The 23,378-nt window shown below is 35.6% G+C and overlaps 1 protein-coding gene across 3 annotated transcripts in view; it reads left to right on the top strand.

Moving 5' to 3' along the window:
• Window positions 1–23,378, top strand: part of ttn (titin) — a 222,150-nt gene that overhangs the window by 52,068 nt on the left and 146,704 nt on the right. For 2 of the 3 annotated variants that reach the window (XM_031892917.1, XM_031892918.1), the window contains 32 exons: window positions 5,881–6,156; window positions 7,143–7,706; window positions 8,206–8,487; window positions 8,578–8,856; window positions 9,129–9,407; window positions 9,497–9,775; window positions 10,523–10,807; window positions 10,911–11,189; window positions 11,285–11,566; window positions 11,994–12,272; window positions 12,366–12,644; window positions 12,741–13,019; window positions 13,108–13,395; window positions 13,489–13,767; window positions 13,866–14,141; window positions 14,236–14,514; window positions 14,616–14,894; window positions 14,988–15,266; window positions 15,364–15,651; window positions 15,805–16,083; window positions 16,271–16,552; window positions 17,538–17,816; window positions 17,904–18,185; window positions 18,723–19,001; window positions 19,102–19,389; window positions 19,557–19,835; window positions 19,922–20,200; window positions 20,297–20,575; window positions 20,700–20,987; window positions 21,103–21,390; window positions 21,715–21,996; window positions 23,059–23,337. In XM_031892917.1, coding sequence (XP_031748777.1) covers window positions 5,881–6,156; window positions 7,143–7,706; window positions 8,206–8,487; window positions 8,578–8,856; window positions 9,129–9,407; window positions 9,497–9,775; window positions 10,523–10,807; window positions 10,911–11,189; window positions 11,285–11,566; window positions 11,994–12,272; window positions 12,366–12,644; window positions 12,741–13,019; window positions 13,108–13,395; window positions 13,489–13,767; window positions 13,866–14,141; window positions 14,236–14,514; window positions 14,616–14,894; window positions 14,988–15,266; window positions 15,364–15,651; window positions 15,805–16,083; window positions 16,271–16,552; window positions 17,538–17,816; window positions 17,904–18,185; window positions 18,723–19,001; window positions 19,102–19,389; window positions 19,557–19,835; window positions 19,922–20,200; window positions 20,297–20,575; window positions 20,700–20,987; window positions 21,103–21,390; window positions 21,715–21,996; window positions 23,059–23,337 — 9,273 coding nt within the window. Of the gene's footprint in view, window positions 1–552; window positions 4,201–5,880; window positions 6,157–7,142; window positions 7,707–8,205; window positions 8,488–8,577; window positions 8,857–9,128; window positions 9,408–9,496; window positions 9,776–10,522; window positions 10,808–10,910; window positions 11,190–11,284; window positions 11,567–11,993; window positions 12,273–12,365; window positions 12,645–12,740; window positions 13,020–13,107; window positions 13,396–13,488; window positions 13,768–13,865; window positions 14,142–14,235; window positions 14,515–14,615; window positions 14,895–14,987; window positions 15,267–15,363; window positions 15,652–15,804; window positions 16,084–16,270; window positions 16,553–17,537; window positions 17,817–17,903; window positions 18,186–18,722; window positions 19,002–19,101; window positions 19,390–19,556; window positions 19,836–19,921; window positions 20,201–20,296; window positions 20,576–20,699; window positions 20,988–21,102; window positions 21,391–21,714; window positions 21,997–23,058; window positions 23,338–23,378 lie in introns of all 3 variants that reach the window. The other variant, XM_031892916.1, reaches the window with a different exon arrangement.

A 23,378-nucleotide genomic window follows, 5' to 3' on the forward strand; every position in this document is an offset into this window, starting at 1 on the left:
TTCATTTTTTTTACATTTTAAGCTTAAGGATAATCGTTTCAAAAACATATTCTAAAAGAGAAATACATCCCATATACTGTATATGAATGATAGTAACCAAATTCCTAGTTGGCAGCTGCCCTGGGCCGGTGCAGTTTTAGCCGAACAGGAGCACCAACCTGGGGTATAATGTAAGCGATTACAATAACTGGGGGGTGCCTAACATTTTGGTACCCCCCAGTGATTTTACCTTTCCTTCTACTTTAAAGGATATGTACAAATCACAGTTTTTCATTTGAAAGGGACCTTTACTTTCAGTGGTGATCAACAACAAGATTTAACCAGAAACATATGGATACTCGTAGCTTCCACTGAAACAGAACATTTTTTAACCATGTTCTGTACCATATGGTGTCCTAAACGATCCACAGTGGTTTCACAAGCGTAGTCAGATGAATTTGCATTTTTAATACCAAAATTGTGTATATTTTTATTTCTTTTTATTATATTAATGCAGAATATAGCAGGATAGGAAGTTTATTAACACACTGTTGTTAATTGTTTTCTACACAGACATTTCTAGCCCTTTTGTTCTATCTTCTGAGGAGGAGACAACAGAATCCTACCGAAGCGATCTGCTATTAGCATACAAAACAAAAACACTTGAACCTATGCCTGAATCTGCAGTTTATTCTAATAAATTAGAACTTAAAATGGAGACAAGCAAGCCAGATTTTGTGAAGCAACTTGCACCTGTGCAGAGTAGAACTGGGGATTTAGCTAGGCTCTCAGTTATTGTTAGCGGCATTCCTAAACCAAAAATTAAGTGGCTGCATAATGGACATATATTAACTAATAGCGTGACTTACAAACTGGTGTATGATGTTAATGAGTTCAGCTGCATAATCCCCCATGTACAAATAGATAATGAGGGAGAATATACTTGCATTGCCATAAATGAACATGGTGAGGCCAGGTGCAGCTCATATCTTAGGGTTGAACCCAAGCACTTTGTAGAGGTTATCCAAACTAATATTGAGAAACCAGAGATACTAAGCATCTCCTCAGATGACAGTTGTCTTTGTGCACCATCCTTTGTCCATCCATTAGACCCTATTAGATGTGCCCCAAGTCATACTGCTGTTTTTAAATATATTATAGCTGGAAATCCAAAACCTAAAGTTCAGTGGCTAAAAGGTAAAGATCCCATATTTCCTAGTGAGCATTATTCATTTTCACAAAACCAGAATGGGGAAGGAACCTTTATGATACATGATTCTCAGCTGGAAGATTGTGGTTCTTATACATGTACAGCAAGTAACAGCATCGGAGAAGTATCCTGCACTGTAGAATTGATTGTAAACCATGATGTTAGCCAGAAAAAGCAAACCAAACTGACAAAATCATATAAGATATCTTCTGTTCAAGAGACAACTGAAACACGGCTGTATTCAGTAAAGCTACCAGGTGATGCTTGGACTGAGCTGCAAGAAGGTCACACTATGCTGTACACCGTTGGAACAGAAGAAAAACATTCTGCACAAGCTGGAGTTGATTTAGCACAGGAGGAAACTTACTCAGATCTTTTAACTCAACAGACAATTAATCTAAAATCAGAAGCAAAAGAACTGATCACTTTAAATGCATCATCTGTCATAGAACACAGAAACATTAATGAGCAGCATGTCACAGAGATGCAAACTCCAAAAATAGAAGGTTTTCTTCCTTCTCAGATTCAAGTTCCACAGGTACCTATTGTTGAAGAAAACACAAAAGTCCACAAGGAAATAGAATTGAAAGAGGGTCTACAAAATTCTTTACAGTTAGATGTATCAAGGGAGGAACAAACCACACATATGCTACTTCTTACAGATGAAAAAACTCTAATCATGTGTGGTGAGACTGCGCCTCTTACAGCCAAAGAGACTGAAACTGCTGTACCTGCTCTTGCAATGAAGCATATACTACATACTCACAATGTTGATACTGTTGAAGAACTTACAAAGGAACTTCTGTTTGAACAGAAAGACCCAGAAGTTGAAGAGATTAAAATCCCCTATGTTTCTGCAGGAGTTAAAAAAGAATTAGTTGAATCTTTAACTGTGTCTATTACAGAGTCAAAGCAACTGTTCCAGAAAGAAAGCTTAATTGAATTAAAACAAATAAAAGAAGAAACTCCAATAATTGTAACAGATAACATTACAGAGATCAGTGCTGTTTTAGAAGACAGACTTCAAATACCATGTGAACACATATCACCAATTCCTAATGAAATAAACATAGAGGTTGGAGGGATTGATCTTGAGCAAAGACCAAGCCTACATGTGCAAATTATAGACCAGTTAAAATTGCTACCATGTGAGGAGCATTTTTGTTTTGAAAAACCTTTACAAGAAGAGGTGGACATTTCAAAAAATCAGATAGTTCTGCATTCTATGTTGTCTAGTGAACAAATCCCCATTCTATGTGAGAACACAAGTCAGGTAGAAATAAGCAGGGAGGAAATAAATCTGGGTATTTCTGAAGAACAACCATCAATTTTACATCTTCAGACTAAAACTGCAGAACTGATTTTACCCAAAGAAGAAAATCTGGTCTTCAAGCAACCTAAGTCAGATTTTGCTTTAAATAAAACTGAAAAAATGTACACTCGTTGCTTGACCACTAATGACAGAAATATACTTTCCGCAGAAAATGTAGAAATACTGCAAACATCACCAAAAGGTATTGAACCTGTATTTAAAAAGGAAGATGAAAAACAGAAATGTGTTAACAGTGTAAAGGATTTATTTGCCCTGCCAAAAGAAAGCATAGTTGCAGCACAAAAGGAACAAAGAGCTTCTCTACAAAAAGAAGACAGCCATACTATTATGCAACTGTGTGCCACAACTGAAAGAAGGGTAATTTCTGAGGGCCATGATGATGCTGTTCAAGATGCTGACATATGTGTTTGTTTATCCACAAATGAATCCACAATTCCATTGGAAGCAACCTGTGTTAAAAACCATGGAGTACCTATCGAAAGTGTTATTCTTTTGGATGCAACCCAACAGGATTATGCTTCACGGATTCAAGAAGGACAGTCTATTAGACTGCCTTTAGTCCTTGAAGAAAAACAAGTAATGCAAGAAGAGCATTCATGTGACATGCAAAGATCAGAGGAAGAGATTCTAAAATCTGAAAAACAAGCAAAGGCAACACTGAGTGTTCCTGAAGTGTTAAAACAAGAACCTTTAGGCAAGGAAGCTATGATTGAGCCAGAGGGTTCAAAACCCTTCCATTTAGAAATCAGGAGTCATATAAAAAATGCTTTACGATCAGCTTTGACAGCTGAGCCATGTATTTTTCCTCCCCAATTTCTGTACAATATTGAGAGCATAGATGTTAAAACTGTTAAAATAACCAAAGAAAATAAATTTACATTATGCACTTACCTGATCACTACAAGCAGTGCAGCAGTTGAAGAAATTACAGTGTCAATTCCTGGGGTTTATCCTCAGAGCGCTGACCTTCAAAATGAACTAAAAACTGCATTACAGGCCATTGTGTCTGAACAAAAGTTTGTTTTGGAAGATGGAAAATCACAGAGTATTGTTATTTCAAGACCAGAGCACATGCCTTCTACCACTGCAACTAGTAAAGTAATGAATGCAGCCACAGTATCAGATACTTTTCTTCTACAAGAATCAGTTAACACTTTATGTGACCAAACAGAGCTCCACCGGGTGGAGGCTACTGTTGAATTTGCTGAATTTGAACACACTCCCCCAACAGAAAGACATAATGCTGTTTTGCAGAACATGGTAGTGAAGGATGTAGGTGCATCTGCCAGCACTGATGAAGTTAGTTTCTCTGCTGTTCCTATTCATAAAGCAGTAGAAATCATTAGGAAAAAAGAGAAATGGGAAGAATTATATGAGGATGATTCATCAAATATATCTAAGCCACTAATACAGAAAGGCCTTGTAGATACAACAGCAGAGGAAGGAGGTAGCTTTACCTTTCAAACAACAATAATCAATGCTAGCATTATAAATTGGTATTTCCAGGGTTCTCTGCTGTCTCCAGGCATAGAGTTCATGTGCTTAAAAGATCATAATACATATACACTAGAAATCAGAAAAGTGCATATGAACGTGCACCAAGGAGAGTATACGTGTGAGGCAATCAATGACGTGGGCAAAACTGCAACATCTGCAAAACTCACAGTAGTTGAAAGAGGTTGGATTATGGGGATTATGACATCAAATATTAATGAAACCTACTAATATAAAAACACACCTCACTCACTCGCAGTTTTCAAATTTTGTTTGTGTTCACCTGGTTATCATTAATCCAAGTGTAGGGTATTACACTTTTATAAACTTATGTGCAAAACAAATATCTAATAATAAATATATTTTACAGCTACATTTGTTAACCATCACATTCTTAAATGTAGGCAGGTTCAAGTGTGACTATTACAGTCATAGTGCGTGAATGACTCAATTAAATAAGTCACTAACTCACTGTACAAGTGTCTTTTACTGGTCACCAATACCGTTTGTTTGCTCCTTACAAAAACAATTATTTACAATAGCAATTACTAGTGATTGGTTTGCAGTGTTTCTGTGATTAATAAATTTGCCTCTAAGTCTTACTAATGCATTTCTATATTTGTGTAGTTTCTTATACAATTAACTATGTGGTGCTAAAGGAAAATAATCACAAACTTAAAGGGGCTGTTCACCTTTAAATTAACCTTTTGTATGATACAGACATTGAGATTCTGAGACAATTTGCAATAGATTTTCTTTTTCTATTTTTTGTGGTTTTCAGTTATTTTGCTTTTTGTTCAGCAACTCTCCAGTCTGGAATTTCAGCAGCTATCTGGATGCTAGGGTCTTGTTTACCTTAGCAACCAGGCAGAGGTTTAAATGAAAGACAGGAATATGAATAGGAGAGGGACTGAATATAAAGATAAGGAAGAAAAAGTAACAATAACAATAAAATTCTAAGCTTACAGAGCAAAAGTTTTTGACCGCCAGGGTCAGTGACCCCTATTTCAACTTAATGGTGAACCACCCCTTTAACATTTATGCCTTTTACACTTGTGAAGAAAGAAGCAGGCTGTTATTTAAATTGCTTTCTGGTCCTTAGTTGACCTCTTTGTATTATATTATATTGGGCTTTTTACACCCAATTTACAGCAAAGTTAAATTGTTAAATTAAAAAAAAAAAAAAAAACAGTCAAACATAGATTTGTGATAATATTTGTCACACAAATATTATGACACACAAATTATTATTTAAGTTTGATGCTCCTTGCTTCACATTTTATTAGGAGTGCCAAAAGCCTTCAAAGCATTTGGTACTCAGAAAAAGAAATTGTTAGTACAAATACAACACTTGCAATATGTATGTTCAGTACGTTGTACCAGCACTAACCTATTAGGCACCATCATCCCAATATCCACAAAAAAGATGAATAATAAAGATCATAAGGAATGTCACATTGCATAGCTGTGGCACAGTTAACTCAAGGCATATCACTCAAATGTGCTTCTTCTGTGCATGTATGATAACATTTTTTGTTAAAAAATACTGGTTTTAATGCTCCATTGAAGTAGCTACTTGTACACAGCACAACCCAACGTATGTTATTTTTTTTAGTCCTTCAAATGTATTATAATAATCAACACCCTCTGTGCATGGTCACTTCATTCCAACACTGTTATTCTATTCATTTCATAGGCTGAGCACTGCTAACCTTTTTCTTTCATTTTGACAGCCATGTATTACTTTTCCTGGACTGTTCACAAAATCCACATTTCTAATTTCAGATCACTGTTCACTTCCTATTTACCTATCCTATTTGCCAAAGTAATTTATACTGTGTTTATATTTTCCCATTCCTAACAGCTCCTGTATTGAGAAAGAAGATTGAGTCTTTGGAGGTAGCTGTTGGCCATTCTGGCGTGTTCACCTGTGAAACAGAACCTGCGCCAAACTTAAGATTCCAGTGGTTCAGGTCTGGCCGAGAAGTTTATGAAAGTGACAAGTACTCTGTAAAGACTTTCAACTTTGTGTCTACGCTTGAAGTTCTCAAAGCCCAGGTTGTTGATTGTGGAGAGTACAGCTGCAAAGTATCAAACCCGTTTGGTAGTGTAAGCAGCAGCGCAACACTGACTGTGACTGGTGAGTAAACATTAACATGTGTTGGTATCCAGGGATATAGCGACACCAATATCATATCTGATTTTGAGATATCTGCCAGACACATACTCTTAAACAATGACATTAACTGTCATTTGCCGGTACAATTGCACACTTGGTATTTTGTTGTTATATATCTTATAAAGGAAAAAAACATACCAAAAAAATGAAAAAGAACTGCATTTTCACATAAAATGTGTACCTATGTCACACAAGCAACATGATTCCCTGTTGCTGAATATGAGGTAAAAACTGACCTGTGACAATGCTTTGTGTTTTGCCACTTATGCTGCTAAGGGAAAAAAAAAGAATTACTCTTAGCAATTCTAAAGCTCTACACACTTCAGCTAAAGGGGTATAAAGGGTTTTGGGCTCATCTGCAAGTATTCTTTCTTTTTATTTATATTTTTATCAAGTAAGTAAATAGCGAATGTGCGTGAGTTGCAGGGTGGTCCCTAAACTTGCAGGGAGCATTCTCCCAACTCTGTCTTTCAAAATTCAACTGGAAACCTTTAAATAAGCATCATTTAGACCATTAAATTAAGGCATTTTTATTCTCCCAAAAATCATGGGAATTCTTTCTTTGGGTGATGTGCATATTTTAAACATTGCAAACGATTATTACACCTATTGCCCTAAAATATTTACTGGAACATTCTTGATCACTAAGGATCTCTCAGATGACAGCTATTGACACATAATGATCAGAAAGAGAAACCATTTTTGATGACCGCTTACATGCAGACCTTGAAATAGGCACACAAAAAATGCTGCTTTATATTTGACATTCCAGACCTTATTGCTTATGAGATCTTCACGGACCATTACAGATGGCAAATACTGCCAAGCTTTTCCTATTGAGACCTTTAGATTGTAGCTTCTTGCGTTATTCTTGTATTTAGATATTTGCTGCATTTATATGCAATCAAATATAACAAAAAACTGAATACTGTGTTTTTTTCTTGCAGAAGCCTTACCTCCATCTTTTGTAACCAGACCAGAGTCTGTTACTTCTTTTGTGAGTAAGAAAGCTAAATTTCAGGCTACTGTGTCAGGCACTCCAGTAATAGATACAGTATGGCAAAAAGATGGATTTGCCATTTCTTCTTCTGAAAATCGCCACATTACAGCAGCAAACAACAAACATGTTCTAGAGCTCTTAAATCTTAGCATTTCAGATAAGGGTTTATATGCTTGCAAGGCATCTAACAAGTTTGGAACTGACACATGCCAAGCTGAACTCATAGTCATTGACAAACCTCATTTCATCAAAGAGTTAGAACCCTTACGTTCTGCTGTCAACAAGACCATACGTCTTGAATGCCAAGTAGATGAAGACAGAAAAGTGACTGTTGCTTGGACAAAGGATGGTCACAAACTTCTTCCTGGCAAGGACTATAGAATCTATTTTGAAGACAAAGTAGCATCACTTGAAATTCCAGTGGCTAAGATAAAGGATTCTGGCAACTACATGTGTACTGCTACCAATGATGCTGGGAGCAGTTCAACTTCTTCATCAGTTACCGTAAGAGGTAAGGGGCACTGATAATAATTGCACAGACTAGGCATTACTGGAACATTATGACATAAGTAACTAGATATGTTTATGAGTAGGACAGGTCACATTTTAATTAATGCAGAGATTTTATACCTTTAGATACATAGAAAAGTAGCTTCTAGATATTAGATGTTCATTTTTTTATAAGGTTTTCCGTGTCATGTCTTGATTTACATGTGGTTTGTTGCTGCGTCCTGTTCTTGTTATTACATTTGCTTCTTATAAATTTCTAATATTTAGAAATGCAGAGAAGCTGCTTTTAAGAGAAGTTTACAGACTACTTGTGCTAGTAAACTAGGTCAAAAGAAACATCTGTGTAGAAAATGTGTGATGTCTGGTACATGATATTATACAAATTCCACATATGCCCACAAGTTATGCACAATCTCTTGTACACTGTTGTCTTTTGACTCGTCTTGATACAAGCCTCTTTTGTCTTGGTATCCTCTCTTCTTTTAAAACCTTTTCTTTAGAACCACCATCCTTTGTGAAGAAAGTAGAACCAACTTATTTGTTAAAACTGGGCGAATCTGCCCATCTTCAATGCAAAATAAAAGGTTCACCTGAGATCCACGTCACTTGGTACAAGAATAACACAGCTCTTAGCCCAAGTAATACGTTAACAATGTCATTCGTCAACTCAGAAGCTGTACTAGATATAACAAATATGAGAGTTGAGGATAGTGGAAGTTACACTTGTGAAGCCCTAAACGACGCTGGGTGTGAAAGCTGTACTTCCGAAATTATTGTCAAAGGTTTGTTTCTTACATTTATATTAACTGGGCACATTTCACATAAAAGTAAGTGTGTAACCATTATTATTAACTGATTTAATGCTTTTTTAGAACCCCCTTCTTTCGTCAAAAAACTTGAACTGACAGAGGTAGTTAAAGGATCAACTACCACACTACAGTGCGAGGTTTCTGGTACTGGACCATTTGACGTTAGCTGGTTTAAGGACAAGAAGCAGATACGAAGTAGTAAAAAATACAGGCTGATATTACAGAGGTCTCTTGTGTTTTTGGAGATTTCTTCATTTAATAGTGCAGATGTTGGAATTTATGAATGTGTTGTAGCCAATGAAGTTGGCAAGTGCATCTGCAGCGCACCTTACAAACTCAAAGGTTAGTACCGCGACCTTTGCTTTCCAGACTCTTTCTTCTACTAACAAATATCTTTAATGAAAAATATTTACTAATATCTTTTTTCAACTGCTAAAAACAGTCAAACTAGGGAAATACTGCTGTGTGATTTAGTAGAAGTGGGGAATAGTTCCCTACAGAGTAAATCTATGGTAGATATGCTACGATTTACTTCTTGAACCTATGGCAGTGCATTCAACAGTAGCATTTTAAGAACCAGAGTAAAATTACCATCTTTGTTTTTCTTAAATTAGAACCACCATCTTTTGTGAAGAAGACTGAAAACATCACCTCTATTGCTGGCAGCAATGTTTCCATGCAAGCTGTTGTTAAAGGTTCTGAGGTCATCACTGTTTCTTGGATGAAGGGAAAAGAAGTTGTACGAGAAGATGATAAAATCAAAATGACATATGATAATAACGTTGCAACTTTGTATATTAGCAATATTCAGCTCAGCAGTGCTGGAAAATACACCTGCATAGCTGAAAATGATGCAGGGAGCCAGAACTGTTTTGGAGAGTTGATAGTTAAAGGTTAGTTAGCCATGTAATTCCACCTTGGTAAAGTTCATTGCATTCATAATGCAGTCCTACCTAATAATCTTGTCTAATTCTTATTATAGAACCTGCAAAAATAATTGAAAAATCTGAACTGACCCAAGTGACTGCAGGCGACCCAGCTACTTTGGAATGTACTGTTGCAGGCACTCCAGAACTTAAAGTAAAATGGCTAAGGCAAGGAAAGGAGATAGTTTCCGGGAAAAAATACAGAATCAGCTTTAAAAATAACATAGCTTCACTAAAGTTTTACTCTGCTGATATTCAGGATAGCGGAGAATATTCTTTTGAGGTGTCCAATGATGTGGGGAGTAGCAGCTGCAAAACCACACTTACTGTTTTAGGTTAGTATATTATTTGTCAAATAAATCAATACATTTCTCTTCTTAAAGGGCCACTAAATATGAAATAAAAGTTAATCCAATATGAAAAGGCATCTTGTCCCATTCACAAGAATATAGATATTTAAAATACCTGGTGCAATATATGGGCCATGCACCCCTTCTTGCAGCACCCCAAAATCTACATTCCTATCAACCATGAGTTTGTTAATCCCACCACATCTACCCTATTCCTGAATAACTGCATGTTGTATTGTCAAATAGTCCCTTATTAGATCTAATCAACTGTGCACATTGAGCCCCATTAGGTCCTAAAATGTATGTACATTTAGAACCCCTCCCTCCACCATTCATATAATATATGTGTAGACTTTTAAATACCCATAAAGATATCTTAAATATCTATTCTCTATGAAGCTGAGCACAAGCAATTTGTTATTAGTATTTAAGTCTGTAAATAGCACCCTTGAATATTATTCAACAGACACATTGACAATGTTGAACTGCAGCCAGCTTTAAAATATGTTTATTTCTATCAGGTCTTGAAACTATTGCATATATATATTGTGAATGTTGCCAACAATATTTCATGATTAGTTGCCCTTTAATAGCTTACTTAAAACCTTGGGGTTTAAAATTCTTCCTGATACTTTGCAGAGCAAAAGTACTGCGGGAATAATGACACCCAAGGAAATACAGATTTAATCAGATTTATTTAGTAATAATACTCTTTATTTCTATCACAAACAGATCGTACACTTCCCCCCTCATTTACAAAAGCTCTAAGAGATATTGACAGTGTAATAAATGTTTTCTGCCGGCTGGAATGCAAAGTCTCCGGCTCTCTGCCGATGAAAGTTGCGTGGTTTAAAAATGATAAGGAACTTGGCATTGACAAACACAAAATATCTTTTGTGGAAGGTTCCGCATCAATGGAAATAAGTCACCTAAATCTGAATGATGCTGGAATTTACACCTGCAGAGCCACAAATTCAGCAGGAGTTAAAGAATGCAAGGGAACTCTCACAGTGAAAGGTTTGAGAAAACAGATTTTACCTCCCTCTTTTTTCTTTAGGTAAAACATGACTCCTTTTCTTCTTAGTGGGTACATTACAATTTTTATTCTTAATATATTTAGAGCCGCCAAGTTTTACTGCAAAACCAGACTCACTGGATGCAGTGCCAGGATCTACAGTGTGCTTGAAGACCACCTTTAAAGGAACACCGCCACTGTCAATAAAATGGTATAAAGGTGTTGAAGAGCTGAAAACTGGTGGAGCTTGTTATATTGCCAAAGAAAATACTGAAAGCTCCCTGGAACTATATGCAGTGAAAACTTCCGATTCAGGAAATTATGTCTGCAAAGTCAGCAACACAGCTGGCGCAGTGGAATGTAGTGCAAACGTATTTGTGAAAGGTTTGCATTCTCTTTATCTTAACAGTAGCAACATGTTCTCATGCTCCTTGTGCCATACCATAATATCTCTTTGTAATTCTCTTTACGTCTTACAGAACCTGCAACTTTTACTGAAAAACTAGAGCCATCCCAGCTTTTTAAAAGGGGAGATTCTGTACAGCTGGAATGTAAAGTGTCTGGAACACCGCGCATTAATATTACATGGTTTAAAAATGACAGGGAAATCAAAGAGAGTGATACATGCCGCATGTCTTTCTTGAACTCAGTTGCAACTCTTCATCTTTCCAGCATAAGCCTTGAAGACAGTGGTGAATATGTCTGCCAGGCTAGAAATGAAGCTGGTTCAGATATATGCAGTTGTGCAGTAATAGTTAAAGGTGTGTTTTGAGAGTATTTTCACCTAATTTGAATTTAAAAAAAAAAAAAGTACAGGTATGGGATCCGTTATCTGGAAACTTGTTATCCAGAAAGTCCGAATTGCAGGAAGGTCATCTCCCATAGGCTCCATTATAAGCAAATAATTCTAATTTTTACAAATTTTTCTCTGTTATAATTAAACAGTACCTTGTAATTGATCCCAACTAAGAAATAATTAATCCTTATTGGAGGCAATCAATCCTATTGGGTTTATTTAATGTTTTAATAATCCTTTAGTAGACTTAAGGTATGGAGACTCAAATTACAGAAAGATTCCTTATCCAGAAAGGTCCCGAGCATTCTGGATAATGGTTCCCATACCTGTAGTAGTATCATATTGGAATTTTAACGACTACATTGAAAGCTATTTTTTGTTTCACGCAACAGAGCCACCAACATTTAAAAGAGAATTTGAAAATGCAGACGTTTTAAGAGATACAGATGTTATATTGGAAGGGGAAGTTTTAGGCTCAGCTCCTTTTGAAGTTTCCTGGTTCAAGGACAGCAAACCAGTACGGAGCGGTAGAAAGTACAAAACATTCTTCCAGGACACGCAACTAAGCCTTAATATTCTAAGATTTGATTCAACGGATATTGGTGAATATCAGTGTAGGGTATTTAATGATGTTGGAAGCTGTGTGTGCAGTTCACTTGTTACTTTAAAAGGTTAGTAGAGCAAATATATTAAAATTGCACTGTATTTTATCATTATGGTTAGGCATAAGTTTGATATTTAATGGGTATTCATCTTTCTGATAGAACCCCCCACATTTACACGGAAAATTGAAAACCTCAGTTCTCTCATAGGAGGGCTAGTAGCTTTCCAATGTGCAGTGAAAGGCTCAGCGCCCATTACAATTACTTGGTGGAAGGACAACGATGAAATTATGGAAGATGAAAACATAAAAGCAATATTTAAAAACAATGTAGCAACGCTTCACATAGGTTCTGTTAAAAGCAACCTGGGAGGAAAATATACGTGTGAAGCCAAAAATGATGCAGGGATTCAAAGGTGCTCTGCTATATTAGCAGTTAAAGGTTTGTTTGTTTTTTTTTAATAATCTTTTTTAAACATGATAAATAAACCCAGATATAAACAAATTCTTATTTTTGCTATACCCCAATTTATAACAGAACCAGCTACAATCATCGATAAGGCAGTATCTGTTGATGTCACAGAAGGTGACCCTGCAACTCTGCAGTGTAAATTTTCAGGAACAAAGGAGATCACTGCCAAGTGGTCCAAAGATGGGAAAGAGTTAAAGTTCAGTGCAAAATATAAAATCAGCTTTACAGAAAATGTTTCTGTCTTGAAAATTATGTCAACAGACAAGAGCGATAGTGGCGAATATACCTTTGATGTTCAGAATGACGTTGGCAGAAGCAGCTGTACTGCATCTGTCAGTGTGCTAGGTTGGTATTTTTTTAAAAACCATGCAAATATATTAGGACATTAGTGTTTCAGTTTTGACATGGTTTTTCTTTGTTCTTTGTTAATTAGATCTGATAATTCCCCCATCATTTACAAAGAAATTAAAGAAAATGGACAGTGTCAAAGGGTCATTTGTGAACCTTGAATGCATCGTATCTGGCTCCCATCCAATAACTGTTAAGTGGTTAAAGGATGACAAGGAGATCTTGCCAAGCGGAAAGTACAAATATTCTTTCCACGATAACATTGCATTTATGGAAATTAATGAACTTGAAGGTTCAGACAGTGGAACATATACCTGTGCAGCCACAAATAAAGCAGGGAAAAACCAGTGCAGTGGTTACTTAACAGTAAAAGGTTTGCATTTTTACTTTTTTATAGTATATAGATCTGCCAAGTCAATTTTAGGGGTTAATTTTATTAAGTTTTTCTTCTATTTGTATCCTTTAGAACCTCCATACTTTATAGAAAGTCCTCTGCCACAAGACACACTTCCTGGTTCTAGAGTTCAGTTTAAAGCTATTATGAGTGGTACCACGCCTATGGCAATAAAGTGGTTTAAAGATAGCAAGGAACTGCTTTCAGGTGCAAATCGTTCCATTTGGAAGGATGAGTCATCAAGTATCCTTGAATTGCAATCAGCCAAAGTCACCGACACTGGAATTTACACTGTCCAAATCACCAACGATGTTGGTACAGCAACTTGTAGAGCAACTCTCTTTGTTAAAGGTTGGCCATTTTCGGTTAATTAATACACCTAAAAAACTCCTGTTAAATTCATTTTTATGTTAGAAGTTAATTTGATGTTAATTTTTCTCTATATTTAGAACCTCCAAGATTTGTTAAGAAACCAAGTCCATTTTTGATGCTCAGAAAAGGGGAATCAACATTTTTCCAATGCCAAATAACAGGCACACCTGAAATTAAAGTCACTTGGTACTTGGATGGAAATGACATCAGTGATAAGCACAGAATTTCATTTGTAGATGGAATTGCAACCCTTGAAATTACTGATTCTGATATTGGTGATAGTGGTATTTATGTGTGTGAGGCTTCCAATGAGGCTGGCAGTGAGAGCTGCAGTATTGATGTAAAAGTAAAAGGTTCGTTTTTCTGTAAACATGCAATTATCCTTCAAACATCGATAGTTGCTTTGGAATTGTTTTGTAAACTATCCCCTTTTTCACCACATTGTAGAAGCCCCTACGTTTAAGACAACATTTGAGCCTGTTGAGGTTGTGAATGCTTCAGATGTGAAGCTGACTTGCGAAGTCTTTGGTACCCCTCCATATGAAGTAACCTGGTCAAAGAACAAGAAAGAGATTCGAAGCAGTAAAAAATATTCATTAGTTCAAAAGGAGTCAGAATTTGAGCTTCATATTTATAAGTGTGAATTCTCTGATGCTGGTGAATACCAGTGTACTATATCAAATGAGGCAGGTGGTTGTTCTTGCAGTGCTACTGTTCATTTGAAAGGTTAGTTTCAGTTGAGTTTTTATAGCAAAATGCATAGCATTGCATTGAACTTAGCAAAGGAAATAATATTTTCTTTCTTTCAAATTACTTTATCTATTTAGAGCCTCCATCCTTCCTTCAGAAGATAGAAAATGTTACCACTGTTCTTGGAAGTTCTGCTGTATTTCAGTGTGCTGTAGCAGGGTCCCCCCCTTTGTCAGTATCATGGATAAAAGGAGATAAAATTGTAGAGCAAGATGACAACACTCTTATTACATTTGAGAATAACATTGCAACACTGTATATTAGAAGTGTTGAAACACACCACCCTGGCAGATACATTTGTCAAGCTACAAATGAATCAGGGAGCGAAAAGTGCTTTGCTTCACTCATAGCTCAAGGTTGGTTGGAGATTTTGTTTTGTGTCAGCTTTTATAATACATTCACCATTTGGGATATATACATGTATTAACACCTTTTGATGTTTATCCCAGAACCAGCAGTAATCATAGAAAGACCTAAATCAGTGAGTGTGACTGATAGAGATCCAGTGACTTTGGAGTGCACAGTGGCTGGGACGCCTGAGTTGCAAGTAAAGTGGTTTAAAGATGGCAGGCCTCTGATGCCAAGCAGATTCTATACATTAAGTTTTGAGGATAATATATCAAGACTGAGGATTCAATCCGTGAGCAAAGAAGATAGTGGAGAGTACATGTTTAAGGTTGAAAATGATTTCGGAAGCAGTAGTTGTACATCCTTCTTAGACGTTCTAGGTTTGTTAATTTTGAATTTTTAACATACTTAATGGACAGACCTGTCTCATTAGTCATAAGGAATAACTAGTCATACTTTGTTATTTTTGTTGGGCAGATCAAGCTATACCGCCATCTTTTACAAAAAAATTAACAAAAATGGATAAAGTGCTGGGATCTTCTATTCAAATGGAATGCAAAGTATCTGGCTCCCTTCCTATAAGCTCTCTGTGGTATAAAGATGGGAATGAAATCATACATAGCGCAAAGCACAGACCTCTTTGCCATGAAAATACAATATCTCTGACCATTGTAAATCTTGATCCATCTGATAATGGCAATTATAAATGTAAAGTGACCAATGTGGCAGGAAGTGCTGAGTGCAGTGGAGTCCTCACTGTCAAAGGTTTGACATGACTTCTTCTCTTCTCTTCTTTAAATCTTGTCAGTCCTCTTCAAAAACCTATTTTCAGTTATTCATGCAATTTATGTATAACATTTTTAGTTTGTGACTTTACTTTTAGTGGTTTATTTAAATACTCTTTTCTCAACATCACAGAGCCACCAAGCTTCATTGAAAAACCTAAAAGTCAAAAGGCAATTCCCGATTCTTTGGTAGACTTTAAAGTTGAAGTTAAGGGAACTCCGCCATTCTCGATTAAATGGTTTAAAGAAGATGTTGAACTTCTTTCTGGAACAAAATGTTTTCTTGGAATGGAAGGGTCAATAGGCTTTTTGAACCTCTTCACTGTTGATGGTTCAAGCAGTGGACGCTACACATGCCAAGTTACCAACGATGTTGGTAGCGACTCTTGTAGCACAATGTTGATTGTACCAGGTGCGAAGATCTGCTTGTCTTTTTTTAATGTTTGTCTTGTGGTCTGATGTTCAGCTAAATCTTGCGTTCTTAGAAATATCTTTCACAAAAATGCTTCCTCTTATTTCCAGGATCATCTATAACAACTGCTCTTCTGTTTTCTAATAATTGTTTTTTGATTTCTTCTCTTCTTTCTTTGGCTTCGTAGAACCACCAAAATTTATCAAGAAGCTAGAAACAACCAAAGTGGTAAAAATAGGTGATTCCATACGTTGTGAATGCAAAATAAGTGGATCTCCAGAAATTAAAATCACCTGGTACAAAAATGACACTGAAATTAAAAGCAGTGACAAATACAGTATGTCCTTTATTGATTTTATACCTGTTCTTGAAATTAACAACCTCGGCACAGAAGACAGTGGTGACTATACCTGCGAGGCAAGCAATGATGCTGGCAGTGCAAGCTGCAGTATCAAGATTGTAGCCAAAGGTTAGAAATGTATTTCAAATTTTTAAAAGTTTTTTTTGTTCATTGCTTTATTGCCCTACTTGTATACAAACTTAATGAACTCTCAAACGTAACATGACATATACAGTTAAAATTATGTTCAGAAACATCATGCTTTAAAAGTAGGTGCAATTGGCAGATAGGGACCCAGTGCTTGTATAGAGGAGCACAAGTAGATACATGTGTATGGCTTTTAATGGGCCACTATTCTGAGGCCAATTTTTGCATAGCATTGCTCCCAGAAATTGTAAAAGAGCTCTCTGTTAATAGGTACATTTTTAGATGTAATAAAAGTAATGGTAAATTAATAGTAATTAAAAGAGAATTATCTTACATAGGAGGTCATAGCTTTGTATTTATACAAACAGACTTAGAACACCTGGAACATAGAGTCAAACGATTTTTCACTAAAATTGTAGGTTTGAGGCAATTGCTGCACACGACATGCATTAGTAAAGTATGCTCATCAGAGCTATAATATTAATCTACACCTAAAATAGCATTTTTTTAACACAAGAGCACCATAAATTTGTCATAATTATTAGGTTCTTTTATTGATGGCTTTAGTAAATAATAGGCAATATAGCAGCCTCTATTACTTTCCATTTAGGGCCATATTAAATTCAGTAAGTTTTATTATGTGAAAACATATGTACAAGTTTACATTTGAGATTCAATTCAATTCAGAAAAACATTACAGTTAATTACATGAATGGGGAAAAATCTTGTGATAATCCATGAGATAACTGAATAGAATCTGGCCCATAATATTTAAAGTTGTCAATTCATGCTCTTTTTACACAAAAAAATGTACAACCCCATATAAATATACAAAAGGACAAAAGGGTATGTTTTTATCCTTAAGAGTTTGCTCACAATTTCAAATAATTTTTAATCGTAAGATACATAAATAGGGAATCAAAAATGGTTTTATACAATGTAATAATCTTCTTAAATTATTTTGTAGAGCCTCCTGTGTTCTGCAGGAAGCCTAGTCCTGCTGAAATTCTTAAAGGAGTGGATGTAAGTCTTGAATGCGAACTCTTGGGAACAGCACCTTTCGAAATAACTTGGTTCAAAGATAGGAGACAAATCAGAAGTAGCAAAAAATATAAGATCACCTCTAAACAACATATTGCATGTGTTCATATACTCAATGTGGAAACAGCAGACATTGGAGATTATCACTGTAAAGCTACAAATGATGTGGGAACAGATTCTTGCATATGTACTTTAAAGTTAAAAGGTAATTTTATGACTATTTTTTAATCTAATAAGGTTTAACAAACAAAGTCTCTTACATTTTTAATACAACTTCATCTTTTTTGTTCAGAACCACCAAGATTTGTGAAGAAAGTTGACAGTGTATCAATCATTTCTGGTGAATCTCTTGAATTACAAGCAGTTATAGAGGGCTCTCAGCCAATCTCAGTTCTTTGGTTGAAGGAAAAGGAGGATGTCATCAGAGAAAGTGAAAATATTAAGATTTCTCACTTTGAAAACATTGCAACACTACAGATCAGAAAAGCCGAATTAACAAATGCAGGAAAATACATATGCCAGATCAAAAACGATGCTGGAATGAGAGAATGTATAGCCAACGTGACAGTACTAGGTAAAAATATGAAAACCCAATAAGTCAAACCTTTCCCTTTCCATTCAATGAATAGGCTCAGTTCTGGATTTGTAGCAATTAATTATTATACCTAGTATACCTATATAACTAATTAGTGAATTCTATCCCATGAATGTAAAGTTCATAAAATCGATGTTAATTTTCATTGGTAAACAATCAATCAAATTAACCCATGTAATAGATATAACAGTTTCCAAAACAGCTACATTCTCTTGTTTATACACAAAGCAACCTTTATCCAAAAATCATTCAGGTTATTTTCAACCTGATTAACGAATTCAGTGCAAATCTCCCAGACATAATTCTCTGGGTTAGACTGAATTTAATTTGAATCAGCCTTTGCTTCATATCTAAGACAATCATTTTTAACAATATCATGAAATTTAAAGATAAAAAAACACCCCATCAATACTTAAACTCTCTCTTAATTAGGGATCATGAGTTTCTTTTAAGCCCTTTGAATTTGAGTTATTAAATCTAAAAGCAATGACTTATGACAGCTGTATTTTGTTTCAGAGCCTGCAACAATAATAGAAAAACCAGAGAACATAAAAGTTACTGCAGGAGACGTGTGCACAATTGAGTGTATAGTGGCAGGCACACCAGAACTTTCAGCAAGTTGGTTTAAGGATGGAAAAGAATTGACAAGTAACCAAAAATACAAAATTAGTCTCTACAATAAAGTTGCCTCAATTAAAATTATGTCTGTAGAAATTGCAGACACTGGAGAATACACTTTCGAGGTGAAAAACAATGTTGGAAAAAGCAGCTGCACTGCCACAGTTGATGTTCTTGGTTAGTGGATTCTTTTCGCGTATTAACAAGAAAAATAGCTATAAGTGCCTTGTTTAAGAGGTTTTCTAAAGTATTTTTATTTGTTCTTTACCTTAAATAGATCGTATAATACCGCCTTTTTTCACCAAAAAGCTAAAGGAAACAACTGGTGCATTAGGTACTTCTATTGTAATGGAATGCAAGGTTACAGGCTCATCACCAATGTCTATATCTTGGCTTCATAATGGAAGAAAACTTTCAAGTGGAGATAAATATGAGATTGACTTCTCAGATAATCTCTGTGTTTTGAAGATGAACAATCTAGAATCTTCTGACACTGGTAGTTACACATGTGTAGCATCTAATGCTGCTGGAAAAGATGAATGCAGTGCTAACATGACTGTACAAGGTCAGTAAAACTGCTTGGTAAAGGGTGGGAGTGGCAGTCTTTCATTAATTGCCAGAAATATTGTATTCTTGATTAAACTCTACTCTTAAAACATATTCTTCCATTTCTGTTGCATTAAATATCCTTTTATGTCTTTCATTCTTATGAATTGCCTGATAAATCTTCAGAGCCTCCTTCGTTTGCGAAGACACCAGAACCATTAGAAGCTCTCCCTGGCATGAATGTGTCTTTTACCAGTGTTATTAAAGGAACACCGCCATTTAAAGTGCTCTGGTTTAAGGGAAGCAGCGAACTTACATCTGGACCAACATATGCAATCAAACTAAAAGATTATGTAGCAGTTCTGGAATTGTATGAGTTAGATACAATTAACAGTGGTGATTATACATGTGTTGTTTCTAATGATGCAGGAAAAGATTCGTGTACTACACGTCTTTTTGTGAAAGGTAATATAGACATTGCATGCTTTTGTAAATTGCATCCATATATTTTTTCTGGTGATAGCAGCTAACTTTGTGTCTTCTCAAATCAGAACCAGCTACTTTTGTGAAAAAAATCAAAGATTACAGTGTAGAAACTGGAAAGCCAATTATCTTGGAAAGTATTTATACTGGAACTCCTCCAATTTATGTCACTTGGGAAAAAAATGGAGCTGAGATATCACAAAGTGAGAACTGCAACCTAACTACAACAGAGAAATCTTGTATACTGGAAGTTTTAAGTAGTACTAAAGAAGATGATGGCGAATACACTTGTAGAATTGAGAATGAAGCTGGTCAGGATGTTAGCCAAGCTTTAGTGACAGTTCTAGGTGCGTTGTCTGTTATTTTTTTCTACTTTCTTACTTGAAATTATTCCAAGTATGGGTTTTGAAAATTTGTAGTAACAATAAATATTGCTTTAATAGAACCACCCTACTTTGTTACAAAATTAGAAGATATAGAAACAACAGTTGGTGATTCAACATCACTACAATGTCAAGTTGGAGGAACTCCAGAAATCCAAGTGTCTTGGTACAAAGGTGATACAAAACTAAGATCAACTCCAGGATGCAAAGTTTACTTCTCCAACAATGTTGCAACCCTTGCATTCAGCAAAGTGGATAAAAATGATTCTGCAGAGTATATATGCAAAGCAGAAAACTCTGTCGGACATGCTTCTTCCAAAGCTGTTCTTACGGTTCAAGGTGATTTTCTTATTTATCTGGGGTACTCATGTCTCTCTTGCATCTCTTTGATATTTGTAAAACATAGGCATGAAAAAAATTAGTAAGCTAAACCAACATCCCTGATACACTTACTCTTTTTCAGACCGCCAACTCCCTCCTTCATTTGCAAGGAAAATGAAAGATATTGAGGAAACCATAGGAAAGCCAGTAAAGTTTGATTGCCGTATAAATGGTTCTGAACCCATTGAGGTCTCTTGGTACAAGGATGGTGTGCTTTTGACAGATGATAATAATGTACAGATATCATTTGTAAACAATGTAGCTAGTCTTCGTATTCTTGAAGCTGAGATGGCTCACACTGGCCAATATTCTTGTACAGCTATGAATTCTGTAGGAACCGCAACTTCTACAGCTAAACTCACAATAACAGGTTTGTGTTTCTAGACGCACAAGTCATCATTCACTCTTTTGGGAATTCTGATATGTGGCTATTTTTTCTCTTGTTACATTAAACTAAGCTGTATGGTGTTTATTTTGATTTATAGAACCTAAAAGGCCACCCTTCTTTGATAAAAGGGCAATGCCAATTGGTGCAGTCCTTGGAGAGAGTGGAGATTTCCAGTGTCATATTTCTGGAACACAACCTATTAAGGTGACATGGACCAAAGAAAACAAGGAAATCAAGACAGGAGGGAATTATAAGATTACATACATTAGTAATATAGCTCATCTGAGAATTCTAAAAGTAGGCAAAGGAGATTCAGGTCTGTACTCTTGCCTCGCCACCAATGATGTTGGAAAAGAATCTTGTTCAGCTGAACTGAGTGTCAAAGGTATACATTGCTATACATAAATGTGATTCTTTAAATATCTTGTATACAATGGCAAAACCTCTTCTTTCTGTGTTCTTCTATGTATACGTGTCTATCTTTTTTTTAAAAAAAATTATGTTTTTCTTTCCAAAATACAGAGTAGCATTAGTATTTTAGAAAAAATGGAACTAGCAGAGAAAAGATTTTAGGGTAGCTTTCATTAGAATATTAGTAAAGGTAGCATTCCTATAATACACCTGAATGCTTTAGACAATTATTTTGGAAGTTCTGTATATGTTTCATGTGGTTGACTAGATAGTTATTTATACCCATCTAATTTCATAGAACCTCCAAAGTTTGTTAAGAAGCTAGAACCATCACGGATTGTGAAACTTGGTGGATCCTCTCAGTTTGAATGCAAAATTAGTGGATCTCCTGAAATCAAAGTTACGTGGTACAAAAATGAAACTGAACTTCATCCTACTGAAAAGTACATCATGTCCTTTGCTGATTCCGTGGCAGTGCTTGAAATTTCTAATTTCAGCCTTGAGGACAGTGGAGATTACACCTGTGAAGTTCATAATGATGCAGGCTGTGCAAGCTGCAGCACAGCAGTCTCAGTAAAAGGTTCAATGTTATTTAATTCATTATTTTTTTTAATGTATTTTTTCTGCACAGTAAAATTTGAATAGTTGTTTAGAGTTTTACTGGATAATTAAACGTTATATATTATGCTGTTTAATTCTCCAAAAAAACTCTCTATTTTGGTTTCCCTTAAATAATAATGGGTTAGTTCATTGATCCCCAACCAGTGGCTCGTGAGCAACATGTTGCTCCCCAACCCATTGTTGCTCCCAGTGGCCTCAAAGCAGGTCCTTATTTTTTTAATTCCTGGCTTGGAGGCAGGTTTTGGTTGCATAAAAACAGGTTTAACTGTCAAAAAGAGTCTCCTGTAAGCTGCCAGTCCATATAGGGACTACCACATAGCCAATAACAGTCTTTATTTGCAACCCCCTCCCCAGGAAATTTTCATGCTTGCGTTGCTCCCCAACTCTTTTTACATTTGAATGTGGCTTATGGGTAAAAAAGGTTGGGGACCCCTGGTTTAGTTGGATATTTTGACTACATTTACACAAAACTTAGAACTTAGAACAACTAGATTGAAAACATGGTAACTGATTCCAGGCCATATGGCTATCAGCAAAATTTAGTTCTACTTAAATTTACAAAAACTCTATTTTTGTAAGCCAATTTAATATTTTATAATAATTATCAATTTCATTATCACCAGCAGTCAAATAACTAAAAAACCAAATAGAAGTATATATAGTAGTGTAAACATTATTACAATTTTTTTAATAAAAAGTTGAAATAATGTTTTTAGGGAATGTTTGTCGCCATCTCCTCTTCAGTGATATGGCCTCTGTGTTCTCATAGCAAATATGTGCTATACAATATATCCCGCTACCCTACCCCTTTCAAGCTTTGTTCTGTGTTAAAACAGATAAACCTACAACTATTTCACTTTAGATAATATCAATTTTCCATTAAAAGTAAGAAACAGTTAAAATGGCAACATAGTCCTTTCAACTCTAGGACATTCCTTTATTAAAAAACGATTTCTACTTTTGCAAACGTGACTTTCTATTATACCTAATTGTTATTTTATTTTATTTTTGGTTTCCATAGAACCTCCTGTTTTTTCTAAAAAGCCAACACCAGTGGAGGTTTTAAAAGGTGTTGATGTCAACTTTGAATGTGAACTTTTGGGAACCCCACCATTTGAAGTAGCTTGGTTCAAAGATAGGAGACAAATCCGAAGTAGTAAGAAGTATAAGGTTTCTTCCAAAGAATCCCTTGCTAGACTTCATGTTCTAAGTGTTGATTCTTCAGATATTGGTGAATATCAGTGCAAAGCTGTTAATGAAGTTGGAAGTGACAACTGCGTTAGTGCTATCAAGTTTAAAGGTTTGCATATTCCATTATCTAAATGGCATATAATAGGTCAC

This window comes from Xenopus tropicalis, chromosome 9, assembly GCF_000004195.4.
Source record: "Xenopus tropicalis strain Nigerian chromosome 9, UCB_Xtro_10.0, whole genome shotgun sequence".
Lineage (NCBI taxonomy): Eukaryota > Metazoa > Chordata > Amphibia > Anura > Pipidae > Xenopus > Xenopus tropicalis.